This window comes from Choloepus didactylus, chromosome 6 (assembly GCF_015220235.1).
Source record: "Choloepus didactylus isolate mChoDid1 chromosome 6, mChoDid1.pri, whole genome shotgun sequence".
NCBI classification, from domain to species: Eukaryota; Metazoa; Chordata; class Mammalia; order Pilosa; family Megalonychidae; genus Choloepus; species Choloepus didactylus.
This window is the reverse complement of record NC_051312.1, coordinates 62,424,188-62,444,220: the sequence shown is the minus strand read 5'-3', so window position 1 is coordinate 62,444,220 and position 20,033 is coordinate 62,424,188. Positions and strand designations below refer to the sequence as shown.

The 20,033-nt window shown below is 37.0% G+C and overlaps 1 protein-coding gene across 2 annotated transcripts in view; it reads right to left on the bottom strand.

The window, feature by feature from the left end:
* The window catches only part of TSG101 (tumor susceptibility 101), a 77,222-nt gene that overhangs the window by 46,358 nt on the left and 10,831 nt on the right, over positions 1 to 20,033 (bottom strand). For both annotated transcript variants that reach the window (XM_037839269.1, XM_037839270.1), the window contains 3 exons: positions 18,394 to 18,459; positions 15,839 to 16,002; positions 1,525 to 1,651 (listed from right to left, as the gene is read on the bottom strand). In XM_037839269.1, the coding sequence (XP_037695197.1) occupies positions 1,525 to 1,651; positions 15,839 to 16,002; positions 18,394 to 18,459 (357 nt within the window). The remainder of the gene's footprint in view (positions 1 to 1,524; positions 1,652 to 15,838; positions 16,003 to 18,393; positions 18,460 to 20,033) is intronic.

The window sequence follows — 20,033 nt, the reverse complement described above, 5'->3', positions numbered from 1 at the left end:
TAGCTCAACAGTCATCTTAAAAGAGTAGATCAAAAATGTTTTGAGTATTGATAATAATAATGGAAGTGCACAGTCTCTCAGTTTGGGGGAGGGGGGATGGAATTCAAACCTTCATTTCTTGATAGTCATACCTAAAATATAATACATAATAATGTATGTATAAACACAAAATTAATTAAAACTGGAATGGGTGGACAATTATGGGCAATAAATGGATATTTTAGTAACTAACTTAAACTAGCTCTACAGTGTCTACTGTGGCTTACAGTGAATGAGTGCAATCTTGGACTGCAATAGTGACCATAGTGTGGTCTCTGGAATACTGCACTACCAATGTCACTGAAATACTGGAAAAAATGTAGGAAGAAAAAATATTTAGGAGATGACCTAAATTTCTGAAAAGGTTATCTTTATCCTCAATCATCACTGGCTATAGTATTTGAGCAAGTAAACATGAATGATAAAACTAGGAAATACCTGATATTTTAAATTCAATAAGATTCTCTAATCTCAGGTAATAAAGGTAACAGAATTAAATAAGATGAAAACAAATTTCTTGTCAAAAAGAACCACAGAATCTCTATTAAAAGAGCTGCTAAATCCTAAAACCAAGCTTATTTTGGGAAGGAAAGGAAAATGGGTTTAAAACATCCCTTCTTTTAGATTCCCATTTCAGCTTGTGAGTCAACCCACTCAAGATAGAATTCTGAATTTTAAAAGAACAGGATAATTTCAGTAGGAGAAAAATGAAGGCTCACAAAAATTGGCTTAGGAGATAGGTAAGTGTGGTTAATTATAATCTTAAAATTTACAAAAAAAACATCACAACTCAAAACACAATTAAATCAATAGAGGTTTGGGAAAAGTCAAAACAAGTAAGTACAACCAACTCTCTTATTCAGGGTGATTTTAAAGTTTCAGTAAGAATTATTTTAAAATAGAAATAATAGAGATAATGTGAACCAATTAGGGGAGAATTAGTTCTGTTTCCATGCTACACCCCCATTTGCACCTCCAACACAAGGAAAAATAATGAATTGGCTGTACTAAAGAGAAGAAAGCTGAGAGCTAGATGACTAATTGTACAGACCCAGAACACCTGAATGCAAACCATTTAGTTCAACTTATAATTGATTCTTATCTACAACACTGATCCTGGATTTGCAACGAGAAGGAGAGGTCAAACTACCATTCAAGTTATATATATGTTCCAAGTCGATTAAATAAGGCTATTCCATGGTATGCATAATTTTTTAAAAATTCTAGCTCTACTACAGCTTTCTTTCTGCTCCATTTTGGAATCCAGCACACCCATACTTAAAGATTTCTACCCACAAATGGAAGCCCAAATGCTAGCCTTTGGTGGGAATCTGTATATGCAGATGTGAGGCCTCAGAATACCTCCAAAAAATCCACTAACTTGATAAGCTAAAATGCAAAGTGAAGTCATTAGAAACTGCTTACAAGGCTTTCTGTTTTCTTTTATTTGTATGAGTTTTAAAATCAAATCTCAATTGTACTTACTATTTGGTGGCCCTGTTGCTGGGTATGGTGGGTAGGATGCTGAAATAGTAGGACGTGAGAAGACTGGAGGTTCATCTCCAAACACCACAATCATGACCTGAATAAGCCCCAACAAGTCTGACTGTGGCTAAAAAGGAAAACAACTTAAGTCAGCTATAGATCTACTTTTTTGCAAAGAGGAAAAGTTTGGACATTTTTCATCACTTTTCAGCTCAACTTGATAATTTTCTTTGTAGGACCCCAATCATGGAATTTGTTTGACTGATTAATTTTAGTAGAGAAGTTAGGTGGTTTATTATTATTAAATTATCTCTGGCAAGGATGTTGCTTTGTTTATATTAAAACATCAGTAGCCAAAGCTATATATTGCAAAATTCAGATATTATTTTTCATTTGACTCCAGGAAGCTTATTTTATTTCCAAATTAATAAATACACAAATTAAGTATACAGGTACAAATTGAAGGATGGATGTAAGCTATTACTTTAAAAGTCTTGAACAGATGGCAATGTTACCTTAGAAATACATGTTCTTGGAATTTTTATTAAAGATAGTATTACAGGTTGACTCTAGCTTAGAAATCACTAGGCTTCTGTGGAAAGATAAAATTGTTAAAAGATCTTTCCTTTCAATAGCATAGTTACAAAGAGAGTACCTGTTTTCTCATAAGGATTGCCTAATTTTCTATTTCAAATATCTATCAACCACTAATTTAAAACAAGCTATGCTGGACAAAGTTGTCCAAACTGGCTTATTTGATGGCTCCATTTTCACTCATTAATATTTTATATATATATTTATATATCTCATATGCTTCTTCATTCATTAGTTCATCAGGTTCTGAAGAATTAATCATCTTGATCAGCCAACCATCTTCATTAACAAGAAGTCCTGATGATCTGTAATGGCTTCAACTTCTCTTACTTCTGACAGAAAAATTCACTAGCAGTTTTCATCTTTCCAAGTACCAAACTCCTTTTCTTTATTCAATTTTGTACCAATTTATGGAAGACAACAATAAATGACATTTTCCCAAGCTTCCTGTGAGTGCATACCGACACCACCATTCCAGTATCTTCCTTATGTTTGCCTGTGGATTTATATGCTGACAATAGGGGGTAAGCATGTACAAGAACTGAACAGCACCCAGGGCATGTCGGCTGGGAGTGGTGGCTGATGGATATGTGGCCACTGAGACCACATATTTTTACCTCTTTTCAATTTTTTGAGTCTAGCAACCTAACTCCAAAACTAAATCATAATCTCAGGCATTTTAAAAAATTGATGTAATTCATATAACATAAAATTCACCCTTTAAAAATGTACAGTTCAGTAGCTTTCAGTATAGTCACAAACTTATGCAACCATCACTATTTAATTCCAGATTATCGTCATCACCCTAAAAAGAAACTCCATATCCATTTGTAGTGTCTCCTCATTTATCCCTCTCCCCAGCCCTTGGCAACCACTAATCTACTTTCTGTCTCTAGAGTGGCATACTCTGGACATTTCATACAAATAGAATCATTTATCATTCCATTTATCATTTATATGGAATCATTTATATGATTCCATTTATGTGGCCTTTTATGTCTGGCTTCTTTCACTTAGCGTAATGTTTTCAAGGCTCATCCATGTTGTACCATGAATCTGTTTTATTCATGCATTCTTTTTTTTTTTAAAGCAGTTTTATTGAGATATATTCACATATCATACAATCCATCCAAAATATACAATCAGTATTCACAGTCTCAACACAGTTGTGCATTCACCACCACAATCAATTTTAGAACATTTTCATTAGTTCTCTCAAAAAACCAACTGACCAACCAACCAATCAAACAAAAAACATCCCATAACCCTTATTCTCCATTATTGCGCCTTAGCATTGGCGTGGTATATTTGTTACTGTTTATGCTGGTTTATATATATTATGTCCCCCAGAAAAAGCCATATTCTTTAAAGCAATCTTGTGGAGGCAGACATACTAGTGTTGATTAGGTTGGAACCTTCTGATTGTTTCCATGGAGATGTGACCCACCCAACTGTGAGTGACACCTTCGATTAGGGTGTGACCTCTTGATTGAATGTTTCCATGGAAATGTAGCCCTGCCCATTCAGGGTGGGACTTACTAGTTCACTGGAGTCCTTTTAAAAGAGCTCACAGAGGGACCTCAGAGCAACTGAGTGACATTTTGAAGAGGAGCTGCAGCTAAGAGGACAAAATGCCCCAAGAGCAACATTTTGGGGAATGCCATTTTGAAATGCAACCTGGGAGCAAGCAGATGCCAGCCACGTGCCTTCCGAGCTAACAGGTTTTCCGGATGCCATCAGCCTTTCCTCAGTGAAGGTACCCTATTATTGATGCCTTACCCTGGACAGTTTATGGCCTTAAGACTGTAACTTTGTAACCATACAAACCCCCTTTATAAAAGCTAATCCATTTCTGGTATTTTGCAAAACGGCAGCATTAGCAAACTAGAACAGATTTTGGTACTGAGAGTGGGGTGCTGCTGAGCTTGCAAATATCAAATATGCTGGAACGGCTTTTTAAATGGATAAGGGGAAGATTGTGGAAGACTTGTGAGGAGCTTGATAGAAAAGGCCTAGACTGCTTTGAAGAGACTCTTTGTGGAAATATGGACTCTAGATACTTCCAAAAGGGCCTTGAGCAGAAATGATTAATGTGTTGTTGTAAACTGGAAGAAAGGCGATCCTTGTTTTAAAGTGGTAGAGAATTTGGCAAAATTGAGTCCTGGTGTTGAATGGAAGGCAGAATTTGAAAAGGACAACCTGGGATACTGAGCTGAAGACATTTCAATACTAAATATCGAGAGTGTGGCCTGGCTTCTCCTCGCAGCTTACAGAATGTGAGCAAGAGAGATAAGCTGAGAAATGAACTCTTGGGTACAAAGAAATCAGAAACTGATAGTTTGGAAAATTCCGAGTGTTCTACTTTCCTAATGCTGCCAGGATGCAAAACACCAGAAATGGATTGGCTTTTATAAAGGGGGTTTATTTGGTTACAAAGTTACAGTCTTAAGGCCATAAAGTGTCCAAGGTAAGTCAACAACAATCAGGTACCTTCACTGGAGGATGGCCAATGGTGTGCGGAAAACCTGTTAGGTGGGAAGGCATATGGCTGGTGTCTGCTCCAAAGTTCTGATTTCAAAATGGCTTTCTCCAGGACATTCCTCTCTAGGCTGCAGTTCCTCAAAAATGTCACTCAGTTGCTCTTGGGGTGTTTGTCCTCTCTTAGCTTCTCTGGAGCAAGAGTCTGCTTTCAACGGCCGTCTTCAAACTCTCTCTCATCAGCAGCTACTCTCTCAGCTTCTGTGCATTCTTCAGTGTCCCTCTGGCTGTAGCAAGCTTGCTCCTTCTGTCTGAGCTTATATAGTGCTCCAGTAACATAATCAAGACCCATGCTGAATGGGTGGGGACACACCACCATGGCAATTATCCAATCAGTTATCACCCGCAGTTGGGTGGGGCTCATTTCCATGGAAACAACCTAATCCGAATGTTCCAACTTAATTCCCACTAATATGTCTGTCCCCACAAGATTGCATCAAAGAACATGGCTTTTTCTGGGGGACATAATATATACAAACCAGTACACTAGGCTTCCAGAAAGTTGAGACCCCAGAAGCTACAGCCCCACATGAGGATTTAACCAAACATGGAACCCAACCGCCATTTCAGTACAAGCCAGGATTGGAGATGGAGTTATCCAGAAAGAATTTGTGGAAAGTCCTATTGTCTGATGGTTTTGTTCCCTGTAAACTGCATGCCAAGCCTATAGAATTTTTGCAAAATCTGTATAAATGGAACCACTGCTGGTCTGGCCTGCAGGAGATGAAGAAGGAACAAACTGAAGGAAAAATTTCTTCAAAGGCAGAATCATGAAAATTGAGGTCTGGAATTAAGAAATCTCAGGCAAGAAGAGCGGAGCGGCAAACTCACACTTTCCATGCATGTGGAAAGGGTGAGTTTCCCCTGGAAGCAGAGGGCAGGCCTTCCACCTCAATGCTCAGGAAGAGTGCTGCCACCTCAGGCCCCAGAGAGGGTGGAGCACATTCCCCAATTATTTATCCCTAATATCAGTGTGGTACTAGTAAGGTATTCCTATTTAATATAGTCCATAGTATGCAACAGGTAGTTTTTCCCATATACCATTTTGTTGTTAACTATTGGTACAAGTGTTGTACCTCAGAAGTAGGTTGTGCAAGAACTTATTTATATTTGTAGTGCTAATCTGTGAGATACGTGACTTTAAAATAACCCTTTCAATCATGCTTGCCTTCAATACAGCACTGATACTTAACAATCGCATTAACGAACTATCATCACCTCGTCCATTCCCATACCTTTAAGTTCAACCTTGTTAGCAAATCTGTATATATTAGGTAATCATTCCCCCTTCTCTAGCTTCTGTATCTAGGGCCCTATATTCTACATTTTAAGACACGGATATTACTTTACCCAGTGGGTTCATATTAAATATGGTATCATACATTACCTCTCCTTGTGTGTGTGACTTATTTCACTCAGCATTATGTCCTCAAGGTTCATGCACGTTGTCAGATGTTTCAGGACCTCATTCCTTCCTACAGCTATATAGAATTCCATTGTATGTATGTACCACATTTTGTTTATTCACTTACTTGTTGAAGGACACTTGGATTGTTTCCATCTTTTGGCAACGGTGAATAATTCCACTGTGAACATTGGTGTGCAAAGGTATGTTTGTGTCACTGCTTTCAGATCTTCTGAGGGTAACTCGATAGTTTTCCGAGGAACCACCAAACTGTCTTCCACAGTGGCTGTACTATTATGCATTCCAACCAGCAGTAAGAGTTCCAAATTCTCCAAATCCTCTCCAGCATTTGTAGTTTCCTGTTTAATGGCAGCCATTCTTATTGGTGTGAGATGATATCTTACTGTGGTTTTGATTTGCATTTCCCTAATAGCTAGTAAAGATGAGCATCTTTTCATGTGTTTTTTAGCCATTTGTATTTATTTCCTCTGCAGAAAAATATCTTTGCATATCTTCTGACCATTTTATAATTGGGCTGTTTGTACTTTTGTCGTTGAGTTGTAGGATTTCTTTATATATGCTGGATATCAGCCTCTTATCAGATATGGTTTCTGAATATTTTTGCCCATTGAGTTGGCTGCCTCTTCACCTTTTTGACAAAGTCCATTGAGAAACAAAAGCTTGAAATCCATTTCAAGTTTTCTTTTTCAGCATTTGCATTCAATTGTTTACCCTCTAGTTCACTTATTCTTTCTTCTGCCTCTTCAAATCTGCTGTTGTATCTCTAGCATATTTTTAATTTGATCTACTGTATCTTCCATTTTCATAAGATCTGCTATTTTCTATTTACTCTTTTAAATTCTTCTTTATGCTTTTTTGGTGTCTTCTTGATGTTCTTTATGTCTTTTGTATGTACTTATTTGATTAACTGTTAGAAGTTCTGTGTCTCCTCCGACTTTTTAATTTGGTCATTTGGCTTCTCCATATCTTCTTGAATCTTCATATGCTTTGTGATTTTCTGTTGATTTCGTGGCATTTCCTTATCTTGATAAGATTATTTTAGGAAATGCAGGTCTATTTGGACATCTGTATAAAATCTGGCAAAACTGCCAACTTGCTATAGTGCACTTTTCCCATCTTCCCAGCAGATGGCACTCCTGGGCTACCTCTTCCCATCAAGCCTGCTTTTTCCTGAGTGCAGCTGCATGCTGGTGGGGTCCAAACTACGTCAAAATCCAATTGGCACAGCAGTTCTCCATGTGCACTGGAGACTTCCAGTCCTGGGGATGGGGGGTGGGTGTTGTGGAGTTTGGTAGAGAATCCATTTAAGGGCAGTGTCAGTCTAGAGATTCCCAGGCCTCTGAGTGGATCAGTCTTGGGCAGTTTTAGTTGTCCCACACAGGTGAGGGAAGGGCTCCTGGTGCTTTTGTGTGGCACCTTCCCTTTTCCCTGCCTCTCTGCCCATGCTGGATATCAGCCTCTTATCAGATATATGATTTCTGCGGGATTCCGTGGAGGAAGAGCAAAGGCAATGGAACACAAATGTCTCTCTTGCCTGCTAACTGTTGGTTTGGCTCTGCTCAGCTCTGCATCCCCACTCCTCCCGAGGGGAAAGCCCCCCAGTCCTCCCCAGAGCCAGGCCTCCATAGCAACCCATCTCAGGACTGAGGGGTAGGCACTGTGCACTGCATCAAGTTTTCTGTGTGAGGGCAGCACAAGTCCACTGGTTCCCGAGTTCCCTCACACAAGCTTCTGACTGTGGGGCTGAGAAGAGTTATCTCCCCAGCTGATTGCTGAGATAGGAGTGTGGGAGTGTAGAGCTCCTTCCTCTCCCACTTCGGCGAGCCAGCTCATGGCTGCCAGCCCCGGTGGCAGTCATGACTGAATAAACTCACCCTATCCTTTCAGACCTAACTTCTCCGCTTTTTCATCCAGGTCCCCACTAAATATTGTAAAGGTCCTTCTCTAGCTGCTCATATCCTGGAACTGCTGTCCCAGTTGTTTTCTGCCTTTCCTCTAATTATTACATGGGGGAGAAATGTGCTCTGCCTCTCCTATTCCACCATCTTCTCATAAGTCTATATTCTAGATTTTAACTCTATGAGTTAAATTAAAATTAGTTCATATTATTGAGTTCATACAATATTTGCCCCTTTGCATCTGTCTTATTTCACCCAACATAATGTCCTCAAAGTTCATCCATGTTTTTGCATGCTTCAGGACTTCATTCCTTCTTACTGCTGAGTAATATTCCATTGTATGTATATACCACATTTTGTTTATCCATTCATTGGGTGGTGGACACTTGGGTTGCTTCCATCTTTTAGCAATGTGAATGATGCTGCTAAGAACATCAGTGTGCAAATATCTTTCGAGTCCCTGCTTTCAATTCTCCTGAGAATATACCTTTTTCTTTTTCTCTGAGTTGGTGTATTTTTAACTAGTTTTCAAGATAGAGGTTTTCCTCTTCAAAAACCGTCTGTCGGGGCAGGTGTGTTCTCAGTTTCTGCTGTTCATCCTCATGGTCCCGAGCTCCCTGCATGGCAATAGCACATGGGGTGGATGGGGAGTGGCTATCGTGGGGCCCATCCTGGCAATGACCCTGACTTGAACAGCTCTCCCAGTCTCCAGAGATCATGTGAAAAATGGTTACTTAGGAACTAAAACTTCCATTTATTTCAAAGAAGTAATAATTTAAAATTATAAAAACCTTTCCACTGTTGAACATTTAGAGGGCGAGGTTAGAGACGAGGTGACAGAGATAGCAGGACTGCTGGGTCATATAGTAGTCCTATACTTAGCTTCCTGAGGAACTGCCAAAATGTCTTCCACAGTAGCTGTAACATTTTATATTCCCACCAACAATAAATAAGTCTTCCTAATTTTCCACATGCTCTCCAACAACTCTTGTTTTCTGTTTGCTTAATAGTGGCTATTCTCATTGTGGTACTGATTTGCATTTCCTTGACAGCTAGTGACATTGAGCGTCTTTTCATGAGCTTTTTATCCATTTGTATATCCTCTTTGTAAAAATGTCTATTCAAGTCTTTTGCCCACTTTTAAATTAGGTTGTTTGTGTTTTTACTGTTTAGTTGTAAGATTCCTTTATAAATCCTCTATATTAAACTCTTATCAGATTTATGGTTTCCAAGTATTTTCTCCCATTGAGTAGGTTGTCTTTTCACCTTTTTGACCAAGTCCTTTGATGTACAAAAGTCTTCAATTTTGAGGTTTCATTTATCTATTTTTTTTTCATTGCTTGTGCATTGAGAGTAATTTCTAAGAAACCATCGCCTACTACAAGATCCTGAAGATGCTTCCCTACATTTTATTCTAGTTTTTTTATGTTCCTGTCTCTTATATTTACGTCTTTGATCCATTTTGAGTTAATTGTTGTATAAGGTGTGAGATAAGGATCCTCTTTCATTCTTTTGGATATGGATATCCAGATCTCCCAGTACTGTCTGTTCCAGGGGCTGTTCTGTCCCAGTTTAGTGGACTTGGCAGCCTTGTTGAGTATCAATTGACCATAAATGTGTAGCTCTATTTCTGAACTCTCAATTTGGTTCCATTAATCAATATGTCTATCTTTGTGCCAGTACCATACGGTTTGGCAGGTGTAGCTTTGTAATATGCTTTAAAGTTAGGCAGTGTGAATCCTCCAACTTTGTTCTTCTTTTTAAAGATGTTTTTGGCTATTCAGGGCCCCATACCCTTCCAAATAAATTTGATGATGGGCTTTTCCATTTCTTTAAAGCAGGCTGTTGGAATTTTGATTGGGACTGCATCATATCTGTAAATCAATTTGGGTAGAATTGACATCTAAACTATATCTAATCTTCCAATCCATGAACATGGAATGTCCTTCCATTTATTTAGGTCTTCTTTGATTTCTTTTAGCAATATCTTGTAATTTTCTGAACACAGGTCCTTTACATCTTTGGTTAAATTTATTCCTAGTTGTTTGTTTCCTTTACTTACTATTATAAATGGAATTTTTTTTCTGGATTTCCTCCTGAGACTGTCCATTACTAGTGTATGGAAACACTTTGTATATATGCATTCTTTTTTTGTTTTTCTGCTTATTTTTTAATATTCATTTTATTGAAATATATTCACATACCACGCAGTCATACAAAACAAATCGTACATTCGATTGTTCACAGTACCATTACATAGTTGTACATTCATCACCAAAATCAATCCCTGGCACCTTCATTACCACATGCACAAAAATAACAATAATAATAATTAAAGTGAAAAAGAGCAATTAAAGTAAAAAAGAACACTGGGTGCCTTTGTCTGTTTGCTTGTTTGTTTCCTTCCCGTATTTTTCTACTCATCCATCCATAAACTAGACAACGGGGGGTGTGGTCCTTATGGCTTTCCCAATCCCACTGTCACCCCTCATAAGCTACATTTTTACATAACTGTCTTCAAGATTCATGGGTTCTGGGTTGTAGTTTGATAGTTTCAGGTATCCACCATCAGCTACCCCAATTCATTAGAACCTAAAAAGGGTTGTCTATATTGTGCATAAGAGTGCCCACCCGAGTGACCTCTCGGATCCTTTTGGAATCTCTCTGCCACTGAAGTTTATTTCATTTCCATTCACATCCCCGTTTTGGTCAAGAAGATGTTCTCCATCCCACGATGTATACATGCATTCTTATAACCATGGTTTTGTCAAGACAAGTTTTATTTTAATTCTTTTATCATGCCATTCTTTTCAAGCTAAACTCTCTGGAGGAAGGAAAATTAATTTAACCTTTAATACATACTCCCAAACTTATTACAAATCATCAAGTCATGAATTCAGACTAATTCAAAATGACTTGGTGACTAAGTTAATATAGGATATGGAAAAAGTAGCCAAAGTGTTGCAGCAGTTTATTTGAGCTCAAATACTAAGGGTCAACTGAAATAGATAACACCTTTGTAGAATTGCTTTCCCATTGAAAACCCTGCAAATTTAAAAAGCAAAATTCTTCTCTTCTCTTTGCCTTTTGTTTGCTTTTCCAGCAAGCAATAAAAATGTCAGATTTAACATTCCAAGCAGTATAATGAGTCAGATTTTACATTCTAAGCAGTATATGATATTCATTATTATGATTAATATGCAATTTAAGTGGTAAGATCAAGACAAGGGACAGCAGCCAAAGTTCATGTCCTGTGTCATGCTTGATTACTGCAACAGCCTATGCGGCTTCTAGTTTTACTTACCTATTATGACTGAGATTTTTTTTTACAAAAGTTCATGCTCCCACTTTCATAAGAGAGTTGCTGCTGAAAATTAGCTGTTTAGGCAGGGACTTAGAGTTTAGGCAGCTCTCCTTGTGACTAGTTCTTATCAATGGAACATAAGCAGCAGTGATATGTTTAACTCCCAGGCTAAGGACAATAAAAAGGGGGGCATTTCTTCACCACTGTCTCTTTCCCTTTCTTCCCTGATGCAGAGGACACTCAAAAACTGGGAAGTGGAAGTAGCACAAATTTGAAAGAGCCTGAGTCCCTAAAGGACCAAGTGAAGAGTTGTCTGCCAATGAGGAACACTCACATTGAACAGTTACATGGACAAGAAATAAATTTCTACTGTGTTAAGCCACTAACCTTTTGGGGTTCATTTTTTAGAGCAGCCAAAAAATTAGCTAGCATTACCTTAACTAACATATAGCCAGCATGTCTAGCAATCACTGCTTGTAATACATTACTCTTGTTCAAAAATAAAAAGCAAGTCCCAACTACCTATTGAATGATAAAGTCCTTAGCTGCTGTTGCAGATCCTTCACAGAATAACCTCATCTACCATACCAAGCTTAGCCACCATTATTTCTTTTTTGTAGGATTTGTGACATATGTCATAACATACAGGAATAAATAAAAACATACATACATTTTAAGAGTAACAATAAAGAAAATACCTGTATTATTTATCACCCAAGTTAAGAAATAGAAGACTGCCAGTAACTTAGAAGTGCCTCAGGTTTCCCTCTCTGAATCATCTTCTTCACCTACTCGAGAGGTAACCACTTCTCTGACTTAATGGATAATCATTCCTTCGCTTTACTTTAAGTATACTCCCTATGAAAGATTTCCTAAACAATGTAATGCTGGTTTCGCCTGTTTTCAACTTTACATAATAAACAGAATCAAACTCTGTATTCTTTTATTACTTATTTCGTTTGGTTAGTAATGCTTGTTTCCTATCAAAGAGTATAGCTATAGTTAATCCATTTTCATTGCTGTCTTGTGTTCCATGAATGAATATACAGCTTATTAGATCATTTTTCGATTACTGATGATCATCTAGGTTGTTTCCAGGCTTAAGCTATTAATTTATGCTGCTATGAACATTCTTTCCTAGCATATATGCTCAAAGGTTACTACTGTAGTGCAGTGGTTCTCAACTGGGGGTGATATTTTTGCCTCCTAGGAGATATTTGGAAATGTCTGGAAACATTTTTGGTTCTTAACTGTGTGTGTGTGTGTGTCTGTGTGTGCATGCACCATACTGGCATGCAATGGGTATAGGCCAGAGATGCTAAACATCCTACAATGGACAGGACAGCCCTCCCACAAAATGGAATCATCCAACTTACAATGTCACTAGCACTGAGGTTGAGAAAATCTGCTTTAGTATATACACCAAGAAGTGGAATTGTTAGGTCATAGGGAGTATGCACTTACAACTTTACTAGGTAATGCCAAACTGGTTTCCAAAGTGGTTGTATCAATTTTATTCCCACCACAAGTACTTATTCAGGCCTTTCACCTATTTTTCTATTGTTTTTTTTTCTCTTAACGATTCACAAAAGTTATATATATATATATTCTGGATATTATGCTATGGGCTGTAAGTATTACAAATATATTCTGCCTTTTTACACTTGAATGTGTTTTTTATGAAGAGTATAAATTCAAGGTAAAATTTATCATTTTTTCTGTTATAGTAATGTTTTGGGTGATTGTTAAAAAAAAAAACTTCATCTATAACAAGATGATGAAGATAGTCTCCTACATCATCTTCTAAAAGTCTTAACATTTTGCCTTTTACAATCTACCTGAAGCTGATTTTCATGTATTGTGTAAGTAGGAATCCAACCTTCCCAATAGCATTATCAAAAAGGTCATTCCGTCCACACTGAACTGCTACAAAACCACTGTCATATATTAAGTGTTCAAATATAGCGATCTTTTTCTGGGTTATATTTCACCTATCCATTATTCCTATTCCTTTTTATTATTATACCTATTCCTGTAACAATTCCACACTATCTTAATTACTAGTTTTATAAGAAATTTTGTTATCTGTAGGACAAGACTCTTACATTTTATTCTTCTTAGACAGTGTCTTAGCTATTTCCCATCTTTTGCATTTCCATATAAATTCTAGATTCAGCTTATCAAGTTAACGAAACATATATACAAATAAACAAAACCTTTATAAAATATAGATCAGTTTGTAGAGAATCAACATTTTTATACTTCTGAGTCTTCTAATCCATGAATAAGCTTCTCTTTCCTTCAACTGAGGTCTTCTTTAATGTTTTTTAATAAAGTTTAAAATTTTCTCCATAAAGGACTTATGCATCTTTTGTTGAGTTAATTTCTAAGTCAAATAGCATTTAAAAATAAAAAGTACTCATCTATCAGTTCATTACTCCTCTATCCTGCTAAGTCCAATCTGCTACTAAACCCATCTATAAAGTTTTTAATTTCTATTATTAAATTTTTCACGTCTAAGATTTCTACTTGGTTCCTTTTCAATACAATTCTCTATCTTGTGATCTATTTTCCTGAACATATTAATCAGAATGATTTTCAAGTCTGTGTCTGATAACTGAGTCACTTGGGTCTGTGCATGTGTGTGTGGGTATGTCTGTTTCCACTGTCTTTTTTTCCTCTTTCTTGATATGCTTAGTAATATTTAATTGCATGCTGGACATTGTTCACAAAAAATTATACAGGCTGTATGTTACCTTCCTCTAGCAAGGGTTCACCCCTATCCTGGGGCAATTAGATATAGTGACGATCACCTTAACATAATCAAGGACTGAGTTGGTTCAAGGCTGGGTTTTTGTAAGGCTCATTCTACTCCAAAGTTCCCACTCCTAGGGTGTCTTCCTCAGGTGGTGTTAACCAAAAGCCTGGGATGTTTACTTGCACCCCTTCTCCTCATTGAGGTCCTAAACCCCAACTGCCCCCTAAACTGGAGACAGCTAAAAGTTTGGCTGTGTTTTTCAGAAGCTATTTAGCTTCCTAGCCTCTTGTCCTTGAAGCTTAGGAATTCTGCATATCCCTTTAAAGGAAAACTCAAGAGTATCTGTCTCATTTCTTTGTGTTTCCCTTCTCTCACAAAATCTTGGCTCCCAAAGTCCTGGTTGCCTTGATAGACAGAACAGCAATTTTTGTCTTTTCAGCCCCGTGAAGTTGCTAGAAACCCTGCAGTCTTCTCTGCCTCTTACCTAAGGTCCTCTGCCAGATTCTCAGCCTCTCACCCTGCACCCAAGAATCAGTCAACACCCCTGAGGGGAAAAGATATTGGCAGAATGTAGGCTCATCAGTTTTTAGTTCTCTTCTCTATAAGACCTTGTCCTTCAAGTCCTGATTGCCTCAAAAGTTTTCCAAAGTCTCCAATAGATGCTATTTGTATCCTGTCTGGCTTTTCCAGAAAATTTTGGTAAGAACACTAGTGTTCTGGTTTGCTAAAGCTGCCATTATGCAAAATACTAGAAATGGATTGGCTTTTATAAAGGGGATTTATTAGGCTACAAATTTATGGTTTTAAGGCCATAAAAGTATCCAATCTAAGACATCAACAAGAGATGTCTTCACTAAAGAAAAGCCAATGGCATCCAGAACACCTCTGTCAGCTGGGAAAGCATCTGCTCGTCCTTTGTCCTGGGTTCTGATTTCAAAATGGCTTTCTCCAAAATGTCTCTGGGCTTCTGTCTCTCTTAGCTTGTCTCTCAGCTCCTGTGCATCCTTGCTTGCTCTCCCAAGGTGTTTCTAAGCTTTTGAGGGTCCTCTCTTAACTTTTCCAGGGCAAACTCTGGGCTTCATCTCTTAGCTTAGCATCTCCAAATGTCTTTCTGTCTCCATCTCCAAGTGTCTCCAAATGTCTGGGTCTGTGTGCGCTCTTAGCTCTCTTAAGAACTCCAGTGATCTAATAAAGACCCACCCTGTATGGTATGGGTAACATCTTCATGGAAAGAATCTAATCAAAGACCCCACACCCACAATTGGGTGGGTCACCGCTCTATGGAAAAAATCTAATCAAAAGACCCCACCCATAATAAGTCTGCACCCACAAGATTGCATTAAGGAACATGGCTTTTTATGGGATATATAACAGATTCAAACCAGCACAACTAGTCTGCCACAAACTATACCATCAAAGCCAGAAACAGAAGTTCCCTACTACTCTTACTTCTTGTTAGGAGCCCTTTGAATAATGAGATCTGAACAGCTCCACAAATATATCCCACCAGTATCTAATTTTTTTTAATGCAGGTCATACTTATGTGAATCATATCTACTAATAAAGGTTCAGCTCAAGCAAATGAAATAGTGAAGTCAAGTATTTTGTAAATTATGGCACTCTATATATGATATATTTCTTTTAGAGAGCCTTCTGTGATTACCCGCAGCTCAGTGATCAGTCCCCTTATCTGAACTTACCTCTCTTGGAATCCTTCTCAAGGTTCTAAATAAAGGAGATGCTAGTGATGAAAATATATAAAATATAACCATTAATAGAGCACTGTTAATACTTACATGTTTCCATTCATGTAGATAAGGAAGATATATCTTCCCATTTGCATCAACATGCTTTCCTGTTTTAATAGTCATTGAACTAGTAGGCTTAACGAAACAAATAGGAGGATTATATGGGTATGTATCCAGCAACCACAGGCATATTGGAATATTGTATGTATTACCTAAGGGAGGAAGCGAAACTTCAGTTACTCTATTTTTATTATTTTTCAATAACAGCTTAATAGGTAAGCAAGAGAGAGATATGACTAAGCTATACTTAAAAAATAATCACAAATATTTTACAGCATTATATTCTTCTGTTTCAAAGTTCTATTTGAGATCAGTTTCTCAAATTTTCCGTTGTGAAATACATCAGCACGATTCAGGAGCTAACTGATCACTACTCTGCCAGTGGCTGCTTGCAGCTATAAAAACATCTTCATGATTTATCTTTTGGTCCGATTCATTCTTTGATTGGATTGGTTAATAAGGTTAGCTGGAATGAATATAGAAGGGAGGAAGGCCATGGATTAACGTGCCATATCAGAAAGTGATCTCATAAGCAAGACTTAAAATTTCTCTGCCAAAAGCCAACCTATAAGACCCAATCCAACTGTCAAACAGATGTTGACTAATGGCCACAAAAGTCCAATGCATATGGCATTTTTCAGTGGTAATTATTCAGAATCAAAGATGCAGTCCTAGAAGCAATGATGTGGTAATATAATCTCTCTCAGTTGAGAAATCTGACCATATGTAGTCAAATAAAACAGTATTTCAAAGGATCCAATAGAATTAACATACTGAACAATAAATCATGGCCTTTTCTAACTACGTTCGAAGTCCAGTATGCCAAGTAACTATTTGAACCACCTAACATAATTCAGATATTTTTTCCCCTTTGGAAACAGTTTTACTACATATAAGTATATACACATCAGATGTGTATATACTGTTTGACAGGAGGATTGGGTCTTACTGTATATGAGCATATACACATTGTATGTGTATGTACTGTTCAAGAGGAGGATTGCGTTCTATAGGCTGGTTTTTTGGCAAGAGGAATGTAAGTCTTGCTTATTATATCACTTCCTAATATGGTACCTCAAGCCATGGTCTTCTTCCCTTTTCTGTCCCTTCCCAGCTAAAGTTGTAGAACTTTGGATTTATTTTTTCCTCAAATTATTTCTAAAATGAAAAAAAAGTCACAATCGAACAAATGCCAATACATAAAATATAAGATTATTCTCACCACCCAGAATTCTTTGCTTTGTGAAAATAATTTCCCAGAATTAGCCTTGGGAACTATGCCACATGAGAAATGGTTGAGAAAACCAAGAAAGTTTAGCGTAGATAAAATTAAGGAGATATATAGTAAATATTTTAAATTAGATCTCTCATAGCTTCCTGTCCCTTCTTCCTATTTCCTGCATAAGAGTTTATTTCTTGAGGGCAAAAAAAAAGTCTTGGATTTTTATTCAGTCCTCCCTAAACTTCTACTTGCTTTATACAATGCTGATGCTCAATAAGTGTTTCTTCCCTTTCCCATCCTATTATGAATGGCCAACTTATCTTTTAATACCAAGCTTAAATGTCATTTCCTCTGTAATCTTCCCATGTCGCCTTTTTCTCCTTTGTAATCTCATAGTGCCTTTACATTTTATCACACTATAGCACTTATAGAATATTATAAATATCTATTCACTCCCTCTATTGCCTCTACTAATGTGAGCTCTTCCAGAAAGAGTATATCCTTTATTCACCTTTGTATCCAAAGCCCCTATCCCCAAGTCTCATGCATAGCAGGTACATGGGAAATCAATGGCTAAGGAGTTGCAAGGACACAGGTCTTAGCTGATCACAAGGAAGAATGACCTAATCAACAGAGCTGTCTAAAAACAGAAGAGTCTTTCATGATACTAAATTCTCCCTTATCATTGTACTTATTACAGCAGAGGATGGTTTACAGCAGAGGATGGTTGATTGGCTAACATGAGGTAATTATTCATCATCACCACCATCACTATAACCATAAATAATAACTATTTTTTGTTGTCTGCTTACTATATACCAGACTCTGTGCCAAGCCCTTTACACAAATTATCTGAATGAATTCTCATCTCCCGAGTTAGCTATTATTTTTCAAATGTCATACGTGACCATGGTCACAAAACTGGTAGATGACAGAGGAACAATTCAAACCTAACAATATCTTGACTTTCAAGCTTCTATAATATATAGCTTCCAAAAGTCAGAAATGTCTAAATGGGGTAGGAGGTTGAATTAGGAGACTTCTAAGGTTCCTTTCTAGTTCTAAGAGTCTCTGATTCTATGAAACATCAAACTCCCCCAGTGTACTTAAAAATTTATTTGTTGATACATCTTGGTAAGGATGGGGAAAAAAGCTGCCAATGTTAGGTACTGTTATCAATGAAGATAAATTGTTAGTTAAAATCTCTGAATCAACATGAAAGCCATAAGAAAGTACATTTAATTTACTGGTAACTCTTAGGCAATATTGTGTAAAACAAAATGCATATATACTGGAAACATAAATGACATAAGACATTTACCTCTATAAGGCACAGGAATTGTTCCAGTGAGATTCATTAGCTCCCTGGAACTGCCATCATTAAAAACTGAAAGGAAAGAACAATGATTTAATCATGAGCATTTTCAAAGATATTCCTATATGTTACTCTTTCAGAAACATTTGTCAAATTCATTATCATCCTTGAAAGGGGTTAACAATAACATATCATGCATTTTGTCCAATAATAGAGTATCCTTTGTTGATTCATTCAATGGGGTCAGCTTTTGAATAAGTAAAGAAAAGATGCTTTGAGTTACTTGGAAATATGGATGTGAATGGTAAATGATTATAAAATTATTTAAAAATCACCATCAAACAATACCATTCTTAATGTTAACCAAATATCATTATATTCAGGTTCTCCAGACCTTTATTCCCACTCACTGTCTTCAGTATCAAGCCACAGTATTGAAGACAAAAAAAAAAAAAAAGTTTTCACAAAATTAAATATAGACATCTTCTTTTAACACAAGCATTTCTTATATTACACATTTTTTCTATCTAGAATTGATTGGTTAGGTCACATAATTTGCATTACATGGATTGCTATTATTTATAACAATGATTTGGAATTAACAGTATATTACATAGGGAAAAGGTTGTAATGGGCAGCACAGAATAGCACTGCACTGTTGGCTAAGTTCTTTTAGCTACTGTTAACAATTGTAAACTGTACTGTAATTCTATTCTGATTTTGTGCTTTTCTTTTAACCATCTTATTTGAATTGCAGCTTTGTTTATCCTTAAAGCAGATTTTGACAACAATGGTTTAAACTTGGTCTAGTTATACAAACCTAGACAAGATTTGTTCAATGATGTTGGAGTCTTTGTCAGTTTTGGTCTACACATTTATTCTTTTACAACACAGTAAAACCCTACTAAACTTATACTAAAGTTCTAGCCCTCATCACTTTTTTCACCACTGAGCAATTTTTTCATTAACTCTAATTTTGGTAATATGAGTTTTTCTTTGAAGTCTAAATACCATACCACGGTAAAACACTTTATTCTAATTTAACAATGTGGATGGTTACAAGACAGGTTGAAATAAGGGAGTATCAGGCCCTAGGTTTGGGAGAAGACTTCTATTTCATGTGCTTGTTGTTCAGAAAATGCAGGTTTGATTGTCCCTCCATTTCCTCTCACCTCTTTTCACCAGGCTCTTAATGTTTTCAAAGCCCTAGGAGTGGGGGGAGTTTAGTGTGTCAATTTCAGCTACTAAATTCAGTTTCTTGCCCTCAGTGTCAAGGACCCCCATATTGATCAAGAGGCAGCAAGGGTTTCCCCTTAGGTCTGGTACATTAAGTATTTTCAAGAGGGTTAGAGGGATTATGTTAGGCTTGGAAGGGACACAAAAGACTTTTTTAAAAAAAAAAATAGGTATTGCTATTTCTTATTTAAATCTCAACTTTATTTTGTTTCAAGTAAAAACTGGACACAAATTGCCACCTACCTACCCTACAGAATTAAAGGCTATTTTAGAAAATGTTTTCTTCATCTATAAAATGAAAGGGATAGTTGAGAGTATACCTTCATAAAATGTGTTCCAGAGAATACAGAGATGCTTTGGAGGGAAAAAGGCATCAATAGTTAAGTGACTTTAGTATATAATGTACAATA